Source organism: Acinonyx jubatus, chromosome B2 (genome assembly GCF_027475565.1).
Source record: "Acinonyx jubatus isolate Ajub_Pintada_27869175 chromosome B2, VMU_Ajub_asm_v1.0, whole genome shotgun sequence".
Classification (NCBI taxonomy): Eukaryota; Metazoa; Chordata; class Mammalia; order Carnivora; family Felidae; genus Acinonyx; species Acinonyx jubatus.
In genome coordinates, this window is record NC_069385.1 from 115,827,157 (window position 1) to 115,847,483 (window position 20,327).

A 20,327-nucleotide genomic window follows, 5' to 3' on the forward strand; every position below is an offset into this window, starting at 1 on the left:
AGAGCATTGTAGGTAGGGGGAACATTGTATCAACAGCCTAGAGGCAAGACCCCATGCGGTAGAAGTAGGGCAGCAGTGACTAGTTCACTCCAGTTTGGCTGGTGAAGAGATTTGACGTGGTAGGCTGGTGGCAAGCAAGGTGACCAGATCATGAAGGTCCTTGAATACAAAGCTAATTCGTTTGGCACCATCATGTAAAAAAGAGGTCCGGTGACCATATCTTTGAGGGCAAAACTCAACCTACTTTTGTTGTCAGTACAACACTTGTCAGATCACGAGACTTAGCTTTGGAGCTGAGAAAAAGTTCACCATGACAGTTGGGAAGCTGTGAATGTTTTTGAGGATGATGCAGTGTGGGGTTCTGAAATTAGCCTGGAGTGTGTAGGGTCAAAGAGAATGGAGACCAGAATTAGAAAACTCAGGATTCCTGATGTAGGGAATAGGGTAGCAGCAGTGGAAAATGAAGAACTGGGTAGATGTGGGATGTTCTGAATGGTTGGCTGGATGTGGTGGACAGAGGTTGAAGGTGATGCCCAGTACTTAGCTGGTGACATAGGAACAGAGGGAGCTGGCTGAGGAGTGGGTAGGATGATGTTGGCTTTTGACAGGTTCCACTGGGGTCACTGCAGTGTATCCAAGAAGCAGGAAGGAGCAGCCCTCAGGCCTGCACTCAGGAGAGAGACAAGGGCTGATGATTCAGATCTGGTAGTGATGTCCACTCAGAGGTGACAAGTCAGACTTTGGGAGATGGTGATGAGGATGGTCCCCAAGTAGGAACCGGCTCTCTGATCAGCCCATCCTCATCAACAACCCTCCTCCCAACCCCACTGACCCAAGAGATGAGGTCCTGGGTCGGGAATTCAGTGGGGACACATTTCCCCAAGTATTCAGTCCTAAACAGACCCCTAAAAGCCAAAAGCACTATCTTCCTCAACTGCCACAGATTCTGGATTAGAATCCAGAGTCCGCTCTCATGGGGCTCAGGCCAAGGAATATGAAAGCAAAAAGCTTGAGTCTAGGAGGCTCTAACCCTATTTCTGCCCCAGATCAGTCATGAAACCTTGAGCAAATCACTTTTCCTCTTTGGGTTTGTTTTTTCTTTCAGCAAAATGACAGAGTTGGCCTTAGAATAGACTGTGGTCCTGCCCCTAAGACCACGGGTTCTTTAGCTGGGCCAACATGTTCTTCCTCCTAAATCAAGTAGTAGCAGATAGAACCACTCCAATGTTAGGGTTTTCTCCCATAACGTTTTCTCTTTTTTTAATGTTCATTTATTTTTGAGAGAAAGGGCGACAGAGCATGAGTGGGGGAGGGGCAAAGAGCGAGGGAGACACAGAATCCGAAGCAGGCTCCGGGCTCTAAGCTGTCAGCACAGAATCTGTTGTGGGGATCAAACTCATGAACCATGAGATCATGACCTGAGCCAAAGTCAGACCCTCAACCGACTGAGCCACTCAGGTGCCCCCCGTAATGTTTTCTTAAACCATTAACAACCGCTGCTGTTTGTTTTCCAGGTAACACAATGAATGAACACATGGGAAATGCACTATCTGGGAATTCTGAAAATAGGTGATCATATTTGGTTTGACAGTCTTCTTGTTTCTGGAGACTACATGGTTATGGTTTTATATTATTCACATAATCACTCTGGTTTCTAAAGCTAAGTTCTAGTGGCATCTCAGGGTGCTTCTTAGAGAGTTCTGGGACTCCCCGGTGCCTGCAACCCAAAGAGACTGGTCTGCAGACACATAGGACTCAATGCTCTCTAGGACCTTTCCAGTGTCAATCTTTCACGCTCTCAATCTTCAATCTTTGGTGAATACCCTTCGCGTGCAGAACATTGTGTCTTACATTCACGAACTCACATATCCCTCATGTAATCCTCTCAACAGCCTCAGAAGATAAGTTCTCTCATTATACAGATTATTATATATGTCATTTTATAGGTGAAGGGACTGAGGCTCACATGGGGTACATGGCTTGCCTAAAGTCACACAATCAGTACGTGACAGAGCTGTATTTGAACCTGAGAGTCTGATTCCAGAGCTCTCACTCTTCTAATACGCCTGCAGTCTCTGTCATTAATGCTTTTTCCACCAAATATTTTCAGTTCTTGGACACATAGTAAGACTGATCTCCCCTACCCTCTATGGCTAGTGAAATGCGAGCATCATTTCTGGTGTAAGGTTTTTTTTTTTTTAATGTTTATTTATTTTTGAGAGAGACAGAGTGTGACCGGGGGAGGGGCAGAGAGAGAGCGAGACACAGGATCCGAAGCAGGCTCCGGGCTCTGAGCTGTCAGCACAGAACCCGACACAGGGCTCAAACTCACCAACCGGGAGATCGTGACCTGAGCTGAAGTCGGTCACTTACCCGACTGAGCCACCCAGGCGCCCCTCTGGTGTAACTTTCAAGAGCCAGCGATCACTGTCACCTTCCCTTTTCCTTCTCTAGGAGTTGTAGACACACAGTGAAGATCCACCCTCAGCCTTGGCCACAGAGAGAAGAGGATTTGGAAGAGACACCTGTCCCTCTATCGCCCCAGCTGTAGGCATGTAGTAGGAATAAGAAATAACCTTGTTGGGGCCCCTGGGTGGCTCAGTTGGTTAAGCCTCTGACTCTTGGTTTCAGCTCAGGTCATGATCTCACGGTTCATGAGTTCAAGCCTCACGCCGGGCTCTGTGCTGCCAGTGTGGAGCCTGCTTAGGATTCTTCCTCTCTCTCTCTCCCTCTCATTCTACGCCAATGAATAAATAAATTAAAAAAAAAACCAAAAAACTTTGTCATTTTTAAGCCACTAAAATTTGGAGGCTGTTTGTTACTGTGGCACAGCCTGGCCCGTGCTGAGTAATCCCATGCAATACTGTCTCCTGCTGATTATCTTTGGCCTCTGTCCCCGAGACGTGCCTTCTCCCTAAAACTCCCTTAAAGCACTGGCTCCACATTCAAATTTTAAAAGCAGCAGGGGCAGAAGGGAATCTGTCCTCTAAGCAGAGAAGTGGGGACGTGTTCTGGGAGATGCACCCATGCTTTGCCATGCTCCATGTAGCAATCAGGCCGGCTGAAATCCCCACCCAGCCCCTGGAAGGCCCTAAACAGAAACTGCTCCTCATGCTTTTCTCCCATAGTCATTTATTGGCTCTCCTTAATTTTATTCCCCGCTATTAAAGTAGGAACGGCTGGGCTGGCAGACGGAGGGCCGGACTCCCACATCCTGGGAGCACTGCAGGCTGACTATGACCTTGCAGGCCTGGATCTGAACCTCCTCCTCAGGGTGGATGACCAGAGCGAGGAGCCGGTCTGCCAGTCGCGACTCATCCCCAAAAAGAGCTTCGTGCAGCGACTGTTCATTGTAATGCCACTTCACGGCACGGTAGTGGGGTGAATTCCGGCCCTCACTTAGCCGCTCGGCAAACACCAGGACCTCAAACAGCAGACTCCCTGGCTGTGTGGACTGAAACAGGTTCAGGAAGTTGGCATGCACCTGTGACGGGAGCGGAGCGACAATGGCAAAGAAATCCAAGACAAGTTCTAAAGTTCTTCCATCTTCCTATTGCCTCAGCTCCCCAGTACCTAAGCTTCAGATACAACTGAATAGGATTTTTGTAGTTTTCCTTTCATTATCATTCTCTAACACAATGGCAATGTGGTCATAAAACATGAGAGATATGATCATAACATTGATGCTGGGAAATCTGTTGAGTCAAATATTAAAGCTTATCATGTGGTTAATTTTTATAAATATTTTTATTTTGGGGTGCCTGGGTGGCTCAATTGGTTGAGCATCTGACTTTGGCTCAGGTCTTGATCTCGTGGTTGGTGAGTTCGAGCCCCGCATCAGACTTGCTGCTGTCAGCTCAAAGCCCACTTTGGATTCTCTGTCCTCCCCTCTCTCCCTGCCCATCCCCTGCTCATGTTCTTTCTGTCTCACATTTTTAAAAAATATTTTTTTTTTTTGTGAGAGACAGAGGCAGAGGGGTAGAGGGAGAGAGACAGAGAAAATCTTTTTTTTTTTTAATTTTTTGAACGTTTATTCATTTTTGAGAGACAGAGCATGAGCGGGGGAGGGGCAGAGAGAGAGGAAGACACAGAATCAGAAGCAGGCTCCAGGCTCTGAGCCATCAGCACAGAGCCCCACACGGGGCTCAAACTCACAAACTGTGAGATCATGCCCTGAGCGGAAATCAGACACTCAACCGACTGAGCCACCCAGGGCGCCCCAGAGAGAAAATCTTAAGCAGGCTCATGCCCACCACTAAGCCCAATATGGGGCTCAATCCCATGACCCTGGGATCATGACCTGAGCCAAAATCAAGAGTTGGACGCCTAACCAACTGAGCCACCCAGGTGCCCCAATTTTTAAAAATATGTTGTGTGTTCGACATGAATGTGCATTTACTAATTGTGAAGTGTTCTTTACAATTGTAGGTGTGTCTAGTGGCTCAAGCTTATTTAAGTTATTCACAGCAAATATACCCTTACTAGTTTTCGGTTTTTATCTATTAATTGCTGAAAAAATAATTAAAATCTCCCAAATCTTCCATTGTGGTGGAAATGTGTCAGTTTTTTCCTTAGAATGATTCAGCCGTGAGAAGGAAGAAAATCCTACCATTTGCGACAACATGGATGAACTTTGAGGACATTATGCTAAGTAAGATAAGCCAGACAGAGAAAAACAAATACTGCATGGTATCACTTATTGGTGGAAACTTAAAAAAAAAAAAAAAAGTCACACTCAGAAACAGAGAACAGAAAAATGGTTGCCAGGGGCTGGCAGTGTAGAAGAAATAGGGAGACATTGGTACAAGGATATAAACTTTCGGCTATACGATAAATAAGGTCTGAGGATCTGATGTAAAACATGGTGATTAGAGTTAATAACACTGTATCATATAATCAAAATTTGCTAAGAGAGTAGAACTTAAATGTTCTCACACACACAAAAGGTAAATATGTGAAGTGATAGATATGTTTGCTAATCAACTAGATAATGAGAATCCTTTCACAACGTATTATCTATATTATATCAAATCACCACTATGTACACTTTAAGTATCTTACAATTTTATCTGTCCATTATACCTCACTAAAACTGAAGAAAGAGGAAAAAATGTTTTCCTTGTAATTTTATCAAGTTTTTGCCATATAATTTTTTTTTTAATTTTCTTTAATGTTTATTATTTTGAGAGAGAGACACACACACACAATGCAAGTGGGGGAGGGGAAGAGAGAGAGGGAGACACAGAACCCAAAGCAGACTCCAGGCTCTGAGCTGTCAGCACAGAGCTGGATGCGGGGCTGGAACACACAAACAATGAGATCATGACCTAAGCCGAAGTAGCACGCTTAACCAACCGAGCCACCCAGGCGCACCTTGCCATATAAATTTTGAGGTTATGTTATTAGGTTCATATAAGTTAAGAGTTACTTTATCCTTCTGACCTAATTATTATGTAGTGACCCTGTCTATTCCTAATAATGGTTTTTGTTATAAGTAACTCTTCTCTAATATGAAAATACCTACATTGTCTTTTGTTTTGTCGCCTGGATTCCTGGCTCTCAGAGTTCAGAAAGCCCTTTAAAGGAGAATCCTCCTCCTAACAAAATGAATTCTATTCTATTGGGAGAATGGAAGAGGGGATGTTTTTCAACATATCTAGTGCAAAGGCATGAAGAGAAACAAGACGATCTTGTTAGGGCTAAGTCTGCCTGGGGAATCCGTGATTCTTCCTTCCCCAATATCTGAGTTGGTATCCGTCAACCCTTCTTCAGTTCCTTTCTCACCTGGCAGTTGAGAATATCATAGAGAAGGTCGTTCTTCTGTGCCAGGTAGCTCAGCAATCGAATGGCTTGCACCTGAATAAAAGAAAGAGCAAAACATGAGAAGGCAAATTACTCTGGGCCCGAGCAGGGAATGCACAAATCTCTGTTCCTCCCTCTAGGTGCTGGTGCAGGGCTGGTCAGGAGTGGCAGGGCCTGGGCCACGGTCCTCAGGCACCTGTGCCAGGATATAGTCCGACTGCAGGATCTCCATCAAGGCAGGCATCACCCGTCTCAGCTGTGGATGCACATAGTCAGGCAGTGGGAGGTTGTTGAGGAGTCTGAGGCCTGAAATGTGCAGCTCCGAATCCCAGATGCTGGCGATCAGTTCCAGGACCTTGATGGAGTGTTCCTGGGGGGTGGGGGTGGGGGGAGAAGGATCTGCTTTTATGTGGTGATCCCCAACACTGTCCCAGCCTCTGCCTTCACTCTTCCCTGCCCCACCCATGATGCCTGAGCCAAACCCAGTAGACAATTCCCTCTAACTTACACTCTTGTTATTTGACCTCTTAGGCCACTCCTACCTCCTTTCTCCCCTTGGCTTCTCGTCCACAGAAGTCTTTCCTGGTTCTTAGGCCTAACCTTTTCTTCTCTAGCTTCATCTCTCCCTTAGTGATATCATCCAGACTCACAGTGTTAAATACAATTGATGCTGATGCCTTTCAGCTTTCTGTCTCCAACCCAGACCTCTCCCTGAACTCCAGATTCATATATTCAGGTCCCAATTCTACCTCAACCCAGAATGCTTTTTAGAGTATTTTATTATTTTTGAGAGAGAGAGCATGAGCAGGAGAGAAGGGCAGAGAGGGAGGGGGAGAGAGAGAGAGAGAGAGAGAGAGAGAGAGAGAGAGAGAATATCTTGACCCTGGGATCATGACCTGAGCCAAAATCAAGAGTTAGACATTTAACCAGCTGAGCCACCCAGGCATACCACAACCACCCCCTTTTATATATATATATATATATATATATATATATATATATATATATATATACACACACACACACACACACACACATATATATATATATATATAATTTATTGTCAAATTGGTTTCCATACAACACCCAGTGCTCATCCCAACAAGTGCCCTCCTCAATGCCCATCACCCACTTTCCTCTCTCCCCCACCTCCATCAACCCTCAGTTTGTTCTCAGTAGTCTCTTATGGTTTGCCTCCTTCCCTCTCTGTAACTTTTTTTCCCCCTTCCCCTCCCCCACGGTCTTCTGTTAAGTTTTTCAGGATCCACATGTGAGTGAAAACATATGGTATCTGTCTTTCTCTGTCTGATTTGTTTCACTTAGCATAATACCCTCCAGTTCCATCCACGTTGCTACAAAAGGCCAGATTTCATTCTTTCTCATTGCCAAGTAGTATTCCATTGTATATATAAACCACATCTTCTTTATCCATTCGTCAGTCGGTGGACATTTAGGCTCTTTCCATAATTTGGCTATTGTTGAAAGTGCTGCTATAAACATTGGGGTACAAGTGCCCCTATGCATCAGCACTCCTGTATCCCTTGGGTAAATTCCTAGCAGTGCTATTGCTGGGTCATAGGGTAGATCTATTTTTAATTTTTTGAGGAACTTCCACACTGTTTTCCAGAGCGGCTGCACCAGTCTGCATTCCCACCAACAGTGCAAGAGGGTTCCCATTTCTCCACATCCTCTCCAGCATCTAGTCTCTTGATTTGTTCATTTTAGCCACTCTGACCGACGTGAACCACCCCCATTTTTAACGATTTTATTTTTTAAGTGATCTCTACACCCAATGTGAGGCGCGAACTCACAATGCCGAGATCAAGAGTCACATGCTCTGCCAACCTAGCCAGCCAGGCGTCCCTTGCCAGAATGCTTAATAGACCTTTCAAAGTTAACACGTATGCAGTCCCCAAACCTGTTTCTTCCACCATCTTCCCTGTCTCTGCTGTTGGTTACATCCCCCTTCCAATTACTCGGGTCAAAAATCTTTAAAGTGGTCCTCTTTAACTACTGTGCTTTGTTTTTCTTCACACCACTTTTTCCAATCCTTCAGAAAAATCCTGTTGGCTCTACCTTCTAAATCTATCAACAGTTAAGCTGCTTCTCACCGTCTCCTCTCTACCACCCTGTTCCAAGCCACCATGATTTCTCACTTGGATTTCTGCAAGAGCCTCCTGTCTCCCTGCTTCCATCCTCGCCCCCTGCCTCTATTTTCAGAATAGCAGACGTGTTAGACACGTCACTCTTCGGCTCAAGTCCCTAGTTCGTTCAGGGTAAGAGCTGAAGTCCTTATAGTGGCTTGCAAGGTCCCATATGCTCTGCCCCTCTCCCCCCCCCCCACCCCCCACTATTTCTTTGACCTCATCACCTATTCTCCTTGGCTCCCGTGGTTGCCATCACAATGGTCTCTTAGCCATTCCTTGAGCATGCCAGATACACACTTATCTTGTTTTTGTGCAGGCTGTTTCCTCTACTTAGAATGCTCTCCCTCCAAGTAGTCATAGCTCCCTCTCTTACCTCCTTGAAGACTTTACGCTAATGCCGCCTTCTCCGTGAGGTCTTCCCTGACCACCCCCTTCTTTAAGACTGCAACCACTCCCGTCCCAGCCCTGCTTATCCCCCATCTTTATTCCATTCCCCACAGCACTGCACGTGCAACATACTTATTTTTAAACTTTTAATTTCCAAATAACTATAAATTTTCAGCAAGTTCCAAAAAGAGCCCAGAGAGGTCCTGTGTGCTTGTCACCCCGTTTCCCTCAATGGTCACACCTTACATAACTATACACGATACCAAAATGGGGAAATGGGTGTTGGCACAAAGTGTGTCTGGCGCTGTGTCGTTTTATCACGTGTGTAGATTCACGTAACCACCACTGCTCTCAACGGATTATGCCATCAGTGGTGTCCCATCACCACAAAGATCTTCCTCCTGGGACTCCATTACGGTCACATTTGCCCCTTCCCACCCAAAGCGGCCCAACTACTAATCTGTTTTCCATCTCTACAATTTTTTCACTTTGAGAATGTTACATACATTGAATCACACTTTGGGACCTTCTGAGATTGGTTTCTCACCCAGTGTGATGCCCTTGAGATCCAAGTTGTGGTGTGTGTCAAGACTTCACTCCTTTGTGTTTCCAACTAGCGTTCCATGGCGTGGATTACCAGTTTGTCTAACCATCTATCCATTGAGAGACATTTTGTTTGTTTCTAGCTTTTAACTATTACAGGAAAAGTGGCAACGAATAAGATCGTGTACAGGTTTTTGTGCAGACAGAAGTTTTCATTTCTCTAGGATAAATGCCTAAGAGTGCAATTGCTGGGTTGTGTGGTAAACATATAATTCATTTTTTCAAAAAAAAAAAAAAAAAAAAAACAAAAAAACCCTGCCAAACTATTTTCCAGAATGGCTGCTGTACCATTTCACATTCCCATCAGCAACGCACAAGAGATCCAGTCTCTCTCCGCCTTCGCATCTGGTACTGTCACAAATTTTGAGTTTAGAACACTTAATAGGTGTGTCGTGATAGGTCGCCGCAGCGTTAAGTACGTTTCCCTCAGGTCTACCGATTTGAAGCATCTTTTCATGTGCTTCTTTGCAATTCATAGATCTTCTTCAGTGCAATATCGCCACGTCTTTTGCCCATCTTCTACTTAGATTTTTTTAAATAGTGAGTTTTGAGAGCTCTTTATATGATCTAGATAGGAGTCCTTTGTCAGCTATGTGCTTTGCAAATGTTTCCTCCCTGCCTGCAGCTTGTCTTTTCATCCTCTTAACAGGGTTCTTCACAAAGCAAATGCTTTTAGTTTTGATGAAGTCCAATGTATCGATTTTTTCTCTTATAGATCATGCCTATGGTGTTATTTCTATTTCTATGAACCCTTCATCAAGCTCTAAGTCCCAAAGATTTTCTCCTTTGAAACTGTATAGGAAGTTCCCATACCTGCTTCCTTACCACCCTTCTTTATTTTTCTCCGTTGCACTTGTTACGTGAAATATACCATAGATTTCCCTAATTTGTGTATTGCCTGCCTTGCCCTGCTGGAATAGAAGCTTCCACTGGGACCGAGATCTTTCCTGTGCTGCTCACTGTTGTGTCTCCAGTGCTTAAACACAAAGTACTTCATACACATTTGTTGAATGAATAAAGGGATCTTGACTTCCAAGACGTAAGATGCTTGGACTGAGAGGTATTACCAAGGACTGAGAATCCCACAAGCTGTACTTTTGTGAGCCATGTAAGAGGGAGGCAAGAATCCTGGAGTGAGGGTCACAGCATTCCCACTGGTACCTGCCTCTCCCTGCCCCAACCCCTTGTTGTCCACTAAGAGCTGAAGGACAGATAAGAGCACATCTGGTGTGGTGTTTCAGGCAGAGGGCCGGTGCAAGGGCCAGGGAGCAGAAGAGCATGAAACATACAATGTGAATGCCTGGGGCTGGGGCAAGGAAGTGAAGGACTGTGATCTTTATGCTAAGAGCTTTAAGGAAGACCAAGCAGGGGGTTGAGGGGACCAGATCCCTCTGGAAAGGGTGGTCTAACTTAGGGAACAGGGGCAAGCTCCATTTTGGACATGCTGAGTTAGAGGGCCACTAGGATGTCTAAGTGGAGCAGCTGGCCATGGGTCTGGAGGTCAAGGGAGTCCCCAGGCTATGGACAGAGATGCAGGAAAGTGCATCCAGATGAAACCTGATCGGCTGCTTTTACTCGGAGAATGGGGATCAGGTCCTCAGGATACGATGGGGAAAGTGTTGCCCAGACCAGCTGCGTCAGAATCTTCTGGGGGGCTTGTGAAAAACATAGCTCCCCGGCTCAGCTAGACTCTCTAGGTGTGGGGTCCTGAAATCTTCAATGTTAAACAGCTCTGCAGGCAATTGATATGTCTGAGAATTACAGACTTAGGGAAACTGAGAGAGCTGAGGAATAAAGCAGAGGCAGCCAGCAAGTGGAGACCTAGAGACCTTCCCCCCCAACCCCCCCAATTTTTTCTTCCTTCCTTTCTTTTTAAGTAGGCTCCATGCTCAATATGGGGCTTGAACTCATGACCTCAAGATCAAGCATGGTCTACTGACTGAGCCAGCCAAGTGCCCGTCCTCAAAAAAGTTTGATGCAAAAAATTTAAAGTGTGAAAATACCAAGTTTTGGTGGGGAGAATATAATGCAACTGGAATATTCATGCAGAGCCAGTACAGGCTGTAAATTAATACAACCCTTTTTGAAAAGTTGGGCATACCCTTTCATCATGCCATCCCACGCCTGCATCCATACATATCCTAGAGAAAGTCTCCTATATCCTCAAGGGAGATGTATACAAGAATGCTCATGGCACAATGTAGAAACAATTGAAGTGCCTACCCATGGGCAAATGGATAAATACAATCGCAGGATGTTCATGAACTAGAGTACTATACAGCAGTAGAAAACAAGGAAACAGAGCTACCCACACCAATAAAGATGAATCTTCCAGTGCTGAGGGGAAGGCAAACCACAGAATACAAACTGCACACTTCCAGATATGTTGAAGCTTAAAAACATCCCAAATTACATTTTGCCTATTATTAACTACCTCGCGCTGCCAGAATGATACCCGAATATATGGTAAAACTATAAAGAAATCAAGGAACAGATGCACAAAATGGAGGAAATAATTGCCTCCGGTTGGGATTGTGGGGGAGGGGAGCAACTGGAGCATCTAAGCTGTTGGTCATGTTAGATTTCTTAGCCTGGGTTTTGGTTACGTGTGTTTTGTTTATAGTTCTTTCTACCGTACACATATAAAATATTTGTAAGTTTTCTATATTTATTTTTAATTAGGAGAGATCACTTGCTAGAGAGAAATTTGGAGGTCAAGGAAGAAAGGTTCTTTGTTACGGGATGGTGTTTTTTTAGGATTGGAAGGATTAGAGCATGTTGAATTAATGGGAAGGAGTTGAGGGGGGGCATATCAGACAAAGAGTCTAATTAAGGAAAGAAGTCCTCAAAGAAGGGGATGGGATCCAGTACTGAGACTCACATTGACCACAGACAGGAAGAAAGCCATTTTCCCATGGCATCAGTGAGAAAGCAGGAAAGGATGGGTATGAAAACAGGTAAGCCTGGGGACGTGTGGTGGCTTGTATTTTCTCTGTATGGTAGTAGTGAAGGCATCAGTGGCCCAGCCATCAGCATCAGACCAACACAGCAGAGGGTGGGTGATATGACAGATCTGGTCTTTGTCCCTGGTTCTAGGCACAGAGCTCCTAAAATCCTTGCATTTGACTGACAGAACGATGTTTTGCTTTTCATAGTAAGTTCTTCTGCATTACCCCGGAGTTTATGTCAAGCAGGTGACTCTTGTGGATGATAGATAGCTTCCAGATGGGGATGCTGGTGGCCAGAAAGGCCAAGCCATGATTAACGGGGTTGAAGAAGGGAGGGGTTAGTGATTGAGTTCAATCACAAATGGCCAATGATTAATCAATCGCACCTACATAATGAAACCTCCACACATACCCCTAAACAGGGCTCGGAGAACTTCCAGGTTGGTGGACACATCAAGGTGCCAGGAGGGTGGCTCACCTAGAGAAGACATGGAAACACTGCACCCTTCCCCCCGCCATACTTTGCTCTATGCATCTCCTCCATCTGGCTCCTCCTCAGTTTATAATTAACTGGTAAATGTAAGTAAAGTGTTTTCCTGAGTTCTGTGAGTCTTCCTAGTGAATTCTCAAACCAGAGGAGGAAGTCCAAATTTATAGCTAAGTGTACTGGCACTTGTGACTGGCATGTGACGTGGGAGGCAGTCTCGTGGGGCTGAATCCTTTATCTGTGGGGTCTGCACTAACTCCAGGTAGACAGTGTCAGAATGCAGTTGCATCATAGGACACCCCATTGGTGTTGTCGGATGGGATGGTATCAGAAAGAACCTTGGGGCTTTCTGCTAGTTGGGACTCAGAGATACTCCTAGCACCCTAGTTCAGTTTCAGCCTGATATTCAAAGGCTTTTATGATCCTGCCAGGAATCTGACCACCATTTTCTCACTTGATTACAAGGAAAATCGGACCCCAAAACTTCCGGAGCATGACCATTTATTTACCCCATGCCTATTAAAGAACCCACGGTCTGTGGACAGCCTGTGTGCTCCACCCCACCGCTTGCTTTTGCTCACCTGGACTTTAAGCCTGAATTTTCTGATGCCAGAGAAAGCTTTAAGTGTGTTCAGAGCTTGGATTTTGACACTGTTGTCCTTGTCATCCAGCATGGAGCCCACCAATGCGATGTCATCAGTAGTACAAGCAGAGGCCTAGAGTGTGCCAAGAGAGACAGAAGAGGCAGGAGAAGCAGGTGTCCTGGGCCCACAGCCCCCCATGTTACCAAGGCCCCTCAGCATGACCCCTCCCACCAGCAGCCAGAGAGACAGGTCTCAGGACACAGTCTGTCCAGCCAAGGGGGCAGGGATCGGCCGTAGCTCCCGGGGGCCGGGCTGGTTGGGAGGGACTTCCTGCTTCCTTTCCCTCACCTCGGCCTCCAGCAAGTACACACAGCGCGTGATACTGTGCAGGATCATGCTCTTGGCGTACTCATCCTGTTTGCACTCCAGAGAGTTGAGGAGCCTCCGGAGCTCACCTGAGTCCCGCCCGTGCCGCTCTCGCTCGATTGCCAGGCCTAGAGAGCCACCCCAGCCAGATTCAGGCTGGGGACTCAGGAGTGGTCAGAGAATGGGGTTGGGAAGGGGGGGAGAGGGAGCTGGGGACAAGACTGTCTTGCTTTTTCTGAAGAGAGGCCTTCTTGCTACATGCAGGACCGCCACAGACAGCTGAGCTGTGCACCAGGGCACTTCGTCTAATGATGTATCATTTGTATCCTAAATGTCATGGTTTTGTGTTTACTGTAACAATTTCCTGGCATATGGCAGTCTTATGTGGTATTTCGTTATAATCAGTATATGGCAACGATATTCCAACAGATGGCAATCAAAAAGTCTGGCAGAAGGGTGCCTTTTTCTACTCGGCACAAAGTTGTCCTATGGACCGGTGGAGGTTCTGGGCATGTAGGTGCCCCAACCGTTCCCCTAGGAAGACCTGCTGATGCCAAGTTTCCAAGCAGTGGCATCCTGGGGGCTAGAGTGAGTGTCAAATTCGGAGACCTGCCAGAGGAGTCCTGGAGAGCCATCTACTTCCTGGGGACTCTGAGCTAGCATCTCTAGGGCGGGTTTGAGGAAGATGGAGGAGAGAAAGAGGAAGGAGAGAGGAGCTTAGAGGAGTCACCTTTGGGCCCTCCCACACTGGAGGCCTCGGGAGTAGGTGCCTCCTGGGGCAGAGCCCTCTCCCCAGGGCCGGGACACTCACGGGCGATGCAGATTGGTGAGGTGGTGCAGAGGGGCGGTTGGCATTTTATGCCAGCCTTGATGGCCTTGTAGAGCAGGTAGATGAACCCAGCACCTGTGGCCAAGCCCACTACACCCTTGCAGATGTGCAGTTGCCCCAGGCACTGGGGGACGCTCATGCCCATGTCTTCAGCGCTGCCTTGCTCCCAGGTGGGAGCTAGGCCCAAGGCACCTGGCAAGGGCCTTCTGGAACCAGAACTCTGGCAGGGCCGGGAACCAGGGTACCAGAATCAGAACCTGGGCAACAAAGGAAACTGGGGAAACAGGATGGAGGGTGGTGATCGGGAAACAAGATGGCCAGAGGCGCTTGGAAGGAGAGAAGTTTCAGCTTCTGAGGCTGTAGGAAATGAAGCTCGAGACTCTAAGGGAATAAAAATTCTGGGGGCAGGAAGGTCCTTCACGTCCCCTTTTCTTTAGGAGAGCCAGGACGGCTGGGCCCCGGTAGGCAGCTCTAGAGTCTGGCTTTCCTCCATTAGAGGGCAGCAGAGGCCCAATTTCTGGGCTTGTTCCTTGGGAAGTTTCTGGGAGGGGCGTCAGGTGTGCCCAACTGGCAACCCTGTTCCCTCACTCCTTGGCCTCTCATCTTTGATTTCTTCACCATGGATTGACTGCTGGGCATCTGGGTGTTTCTGCAGGCAGGGCCCCCTTCCATCAAGGGGAGCACTTTGTAAAGTTTCGCGGTCTTGAGGCAAACTCACCTTCCAGCAACTGTAGTTCCCCCTGTAGTGGGTAGTAATTACCTGTCTGGCCAAAAGCTCTTGAGGGCAGCTCTCTCGGCATCTGCAACATCTGATAGAGTCCTGTACTTAGGAGGGGCTCAAATCATGACTTCTGTCAAACAGTGTCAAAATCATGACTTCTGTCAACAGTGTCAAAATCCAACCCAGAGTGAGCAAGAATCTGGTTGCATAGGCACTCCAGGCCCAACCGGTGTGACCCTGGAGGAGGACGAGATTGCCCATGTCTGGGTCTCAGTTTGTGCATTTGCAACCTGAGAGGATCCAGATTTACCATTCTATAACTCCAGGATTAAAACTTGGGTAGGTGTGTGCCTTTAAATGATGGGGGTCTAAGGGGTGGCTGGGTGGCTCAGTCAGTTGAGCATCCGACTCTTGATTTCAGCTCAGGCCATGGTCTTGCAGTCTGTGGGTTTGAGCCCTGCATCGGGCTCTGGGCTGACAGTGTGGAGCCTGCTTGGGATTCTCTCTCTCACTCCCTCTCTCTCTCCCTGCCCCTCCCCTGCTCATGTGCACATACTCTCTCAAAGAAACTTAAAAATAAATAAACGATGGGGGCCTAAATCTGGGAGAACCACAACCCAGTGCCCTGCCCCACCCCTACACAGTGAGATGAGGCTTGAGGCCTCCTGTGGAGAAAATGCCACCATCCCAGAAAATGAGAGTTCGACTTTGGAGGACTTGGTCTCCACCAATAGGATAGGGCAGGTGAGACTAGACCCTTCCCTCTTTCTCCCCTTTCCCTGCTTGTCCCCTCTGGCCTTGCCTCCTAGTACAAAACAGGGAAGTGACAAACCCCAAGCCAGGCTCAGGCCCAGAGCCAGCACTGAGCACCATTGTACCAGAAGAGGGCTTCACCTGCCTGGGTTTAAGCTCCTGTTAGAAGGGTCTAGGTCCTGGGCTACACCTGGACTTGAAGGATGTGAGGAAATAGGAAAGTAGCATCCCCAAGGAGGCTGCAGTCAGCCGGGCCCGTCCACTCAGAGCCTTCACATCGCACACCCTGGGCTACAGGCAACACTCCTAGGTGTCATTCTCTTCCTTTCCTCTCTTCTGTCCTCGGCCCTCCTCAAGGGTCATTCCTACCCAAGCACTCTACCCAAGTCACCCAAGGTGGGTGACTACATGGACTCTGTGATGAGGGGTGACAGAGGCCCCTGGAGGCCTCCCTGCTGCCATGGAACCACCTGTCATGCCCCATGGACTCCAGGCAGGAAATGGCGGCCTGATGGGACTGCTTTAGGTTCTAAGGCTACCCTGGTGGATTTGAGGGTAGATCCTTCAGAACAAGGTTGCTGCCCTTCTCTGGGGTAGAAACCAGGGCTACTGGCCTCTCTAGTCCGTGGGCTTGACTCTGCAACCCTCACTTCCTACGTAAATGCAGCGCTCACCTGTTCTTTAAAGAAAAAAAAAAAAAAAAGCATCCTCTTTTGGCTTTAACCCAACTCCTTCCTGCTACACCGAAAGCACACTTCTCTTGGTTCTGCTCTCAGATGATACACAGGGACCAAGAGGCAGAGGCCATGCCCAGAGTGACATTCTCACTAGTCCACAGCACCGTGAAAAAAAAAATTACAGAGGAACGTCCATTTGTTGGTGTAAAGTCAATGACTGTCTTTTCTTGGGAATGACTGCTTTTGATTCAGAGGAGGTCTTTCTTATTTCGAGAATTAAAATGCGCTTGCTTTTACGAAATGATAGTGATAATAGATGGTAGTTGTGTTGTGAGTGTTCTTAGGGTGCATAAGTTCAAGATGCAACTTTGTAGGAACTTGGCTTTTGTTTTCTTATTTTGCTTTCTGTCAAATCCAGACAGAGAAGTCTGAGATTCCAGATACGCACAACCAGCCCCAAGTTTCTTTCCTATCCTGACCAAGGCAAAACAGGCGGGCTGACCTAGCACACACCTCTCTGCCATCTGCACTGGCTTTCTACTCTCAAAGCTGATGTTCCCATCATGGTAGGTGCAACTTAGTTTAGTGAAGGAGAGTGTGGGCTCGAGCCAGACCACCAGGGTTCAAAACCAGTTTGGCCACTGACTTAGCTTTGCGCTCTCTTTGTACCCCACTTTCCCCCACCTGGAAAATGGTAATAATAATGTCTGCCTCTTGGGATGGTTTGGGAGGATTAAATCCTTGAAACAGTGCCCAGGGCCCATCAAATGTCAACTACAATTACTATTATAAGCAGGTTTCACCTGGACAAAAACGTTGGGTGTGGGAAGGCAGTGAGCACACAGATGGTGGGTCTCAGTGATACCTGAAAGACATTCACCTCCACCCGCCCCACCCCTCTTCTTCAGGCTAATCAATCTCAACTCCCCTGACCCATTTAATTGCCTTGAACAACTCTGGAGCCTCTTTGAAGCCCCCCAGAATACGTAAACCAGGAGGGCTCTTTCCCCCAGCCCATTCCCCACCTACGAAACCCCAACCTACGAAGCCCTGGTAATGAGTGTTTCAACCGAGTTAATTTAAAAAGCCTATTACGCTACTGGCGGCCTACTGTGCAAGACACAGTGCTAGGTCTTTACGGCGGGGGACACTGGAGGGGACCAGCGCTTGTATGCACAGGAGAAACTAAGGGGAAATTAGCCTACTGTATATTGGAACGTTCACTGGAGTCCGATGGGCTTGGATTTGGGCAAATCCCATAATCTGAGCCTGTGTTTCCTCCTCCGGAATATGGGTTTACTGACACCTACCAACTACCAGGAAGTGCTGCTGTCAGAACTGAATGGCAGAATTTATGTTGCGACCCTTGGTGAGCAGGGGGCAATCCATACGTGCGAGCTCCTCCAGGCAGAAGGCCAGAAAGTGGAGAGACGAAAGGCAGGGGGTGCGGCCCGTGCCCTGCCGTGGACCCCACGCTTTCCGAGACCGTCCCCTCCCCAGCTGGCTCTTACCCAGGCCCAGGAACCAGATTCGGGGGCCTCTCTGTAGCTCGTTACTCCAGCGGAAGCCGGGGGACAAGAAGAAACGCGGCGAAAGCACTGAGATTGGCGCCCCCAGAGGAGGAGGGCCGGGTGGGGGGCGGAGGCCGAGCCTTTCCCCGCCCCGGGCCTCCCCGCTTAGCTTCCCCCCTCCCCGGACTACCTCCTCCCCAGGCGCGCATCCGGCGACGGGCACAGGATGTTCTTTCGCTCCCGTCCCCCCCCCCCCCCCGCCGCCCCCGCTCTCACTTTCCCTTCGCTCCCTTCCCCCACTCCCGCCGCGCCCGGCGCCGGCACCTTGTTTAACCCCTGCTCTCCCGCGCTCCGCGGCGCTCGGGCGCCCCGGGGGCTCCCACCCTTCCCGCCTACCCCCCCGGACGCGGAGCGCGCTCGAGGGCTGCCCGGGAAGGGGCGGGCCGGCCCGCATTCTCGGGATCCATTGGCCCGCCAGGGGTGAAGGAGTGGGAAGGGATCCCAGAGGCCGAAGACGGCATTCTCCAGACCCCCGCCAGTTCACCGGCGCCGGGCGGGCTGGGGGTGGGGCGCCCGCACTGGAGCGAGCTACGCGCCCGCGGGGGGCGGCCCTGTGGGCGTGGCTAGCACCGGGACGGGAGACGGGCGGTAGGGTCGAGGACCCCCAATCTCATCCTCTGCCGGGGTCTGAGTAGGCAGGGGCCAGGGGCTCCAGGAGAGGATGGAGAGGGCTCACGCCCCGCATGCACACGTCACTGTTTCCAAGGCAACCGGGGTGGGGGAAGCGGGCTGGAGAAGGAGAGACTTTAGAGAAAGCAGGCTACTGGAGGCTTTGGGACCCAGGTGGGGGTGGGGAGTCTGCGGGGGCGGGCTTTTCAATCTGCTTCCTCACTCGCTGATGCTGCAAGAAACCGAGGGGAGGACCGGTTCTGTTCATTCAACAAACGTTCATTGAGCTTGAGCTCTGCTGGGCGCCATGCTTAGGCACTGGGCTATGGTGGCTCAGGGTCTGAACCCTGCCCTCGCCCGTTATTGTTAGTTAGGGTAGGATGGCCTTGCGCCCCGGGTCACGTCTGCGGAACCAGTGTAATGATTAAAAAGTGTTCCAGTATGGGGGGGAAGGCTAGTTAAGGAACTTTGTCCCCCAATTCAGGGAAGGCTCCCAGCGTGCAGGGAATGAAGACCAACTATTGTCTGATCACTCTGCAACAGGAACTTTTTTGGGCCCTTTGTATTCTCTGTAATCTTTGCCCCTCATTCTGCAAGGTAACTATCACTTTTACAGATGTGACTTTTACACAAAAGTGACTTTTACAGATGAAGACACTGGTTCAGAGGTTGAGAGAGTTGTCCAAGGCCAAACAGCTAAGTGTTGGAATCCAGATCCAGGCTTATGTGGCCTCCAAAGTCAAAGTGTCCTATCTCATGCTCCCTTGTCTAAACAAATAGATTATATTAAATAAATAAATGAAAGATACTATCCCTGCCATGAAAGAGATTATAATCAATGGGGTTGAAAATATTACGGGACGTAAGTAAGCGATAAAATAGAGAAAAGACTGAAGGCAGCTCACAGGGCTCAGAGGGAAGTTGACAAAACGATCGAAATGGCTTGTAGAGCATCAGAGCCCTCCTGCAGGAGGTAGATGTTGAAATGTTGGGGGTCAGGATCACCAGGAGGGAGAGAGAAAGTGTGTGTGTGCGTGTCTGTGTGCGTACGTGTGTATGATCTGCTGCCAAGAAAGAGAACAATCCACGGGCATCAGACCAGGGACCCAGAGTTAGGCAGGCTGCAATCTCCAATGGTGAAAAGATCCGTCTGTAAACCCAAAGTCACTGGTTGCGCCCACTCACCTTTCTGCCTTCCACCCTCCTCAGTGATTTTCTGTGTCTTACCAAAGCAGAGGATCCCAGCAGGCAGCTGCACTCATTCATTTCACTGTGCACTCAAGGTCTTTGCAGTTGGCACCTCACACAAACTCCCTGATGCTAACTTGGATGTCAGCCTCTCCCTTCCCCACCCCTCTCTGAAGATTTGGTAAATAAAAAACAGGGACTTTTCAAAACAAAAGGGCCTGAGCGAGCATGAGGAACCAACAGACTCCAGGGTAATGGGGTCACCAAGTCAGCACAACCAAGTGGATAGGTCATTTGCTGCCCTTCTGCTATGTAACGGGCCCAGGGCTGGACTCTGTGGTCTGGGCGCACCATGAATTAATCTGGGTCCCTTCTTATGGAACACACAGGTTAACAGCTGGTATGCCCAGCGTTTGAGGAATCTGAAGCTGAAAACATACACACTAAACAGCGTTTTAGAAAGATTATTCCAGTAGGAGAAAGGAAAATCCTAGGTCAGAAAGGACAGTGTGACAGAGGCTGTGGGAATTTGGGCCAAAGGTGGAATCTATGGGGATAGAGAGGAAGCGGTGAATGTGAAAAATAAGGAACGATACATCTTGTAATAAAAGCAACAAAGGGAAGAATTTGGTAGTGGATCAGATACAGGATGGGG

At 48.4% G+C, this 20,327-nt stretch overlaps 2 protein-coding genes across 4 annotated transcripts; both read right to left on the minus strand.

Moving 5' to 3' along the window:
* Positions 1-471: 471 nt before the first annotated feature.
* On the minus strand, positions 472-17,822 carry ARMC12 (armadillo repeat containing 12). Of its 3 annotated transcripts, none has more exons than XM_015069820.3 (6): positions 14,055-15,372; positions 13,307-13,452; positions 12,956-13,090; positions 5,999-6,172; positions 5,785-5,856; positions 2,228-3,484 (listed from the first exon to the last, which is right to left on the minus strand). In XM_015069820.3, exons 1-6 carry the CDS (start codon positions 14,296-14,298, stop codon positions 3,152-3,154), a joined length of 1,104 nt encoding a protein of 367 aa, XP_014925306.2. In that variant the 5' UTR covers positions 14,299-15,372; the 3' UTR covers positions 2,228-3,151. The 3 variants fall into 3 exon arrangements, with proteins under 3 accessions (XP_053078877.1, XP_014925306.2, XP_014925308.2); XM_015069822.3 differs by having other exon boundaries at positions 3,083-3,484; positions 14,136-17,822; XM_053222902.1 differs by lacking the exon at positions 5,999-6,172 and having other exon boundaries at positions 472-3,484; positions 14,055-17,822.
* LOC128315651 (uncharacterized) lies at positions 14,830-19,087 on the minus strand. Its single transcript, XM_053222906.1, has 2 exons — positions 17,816-19,087; positions 14,830-14,962 (listed from the first exon to the last, which is right to left on the minus strand). The coding sequence occupies exons 1-2, from the start codon at positions 18,267-18,269 to the stop codon at positions 14,910-14,912; spliced, it is 507 nt and encodes a 168-aa protein (XP_053078881.1). The 5' UTR covers positions 18,270-19,087; the 3' UTR covers positions 14,830-14,909.
* Between the last annotated feature and the right edge of the window lie 1,240 nt (positions 19,088-20,327).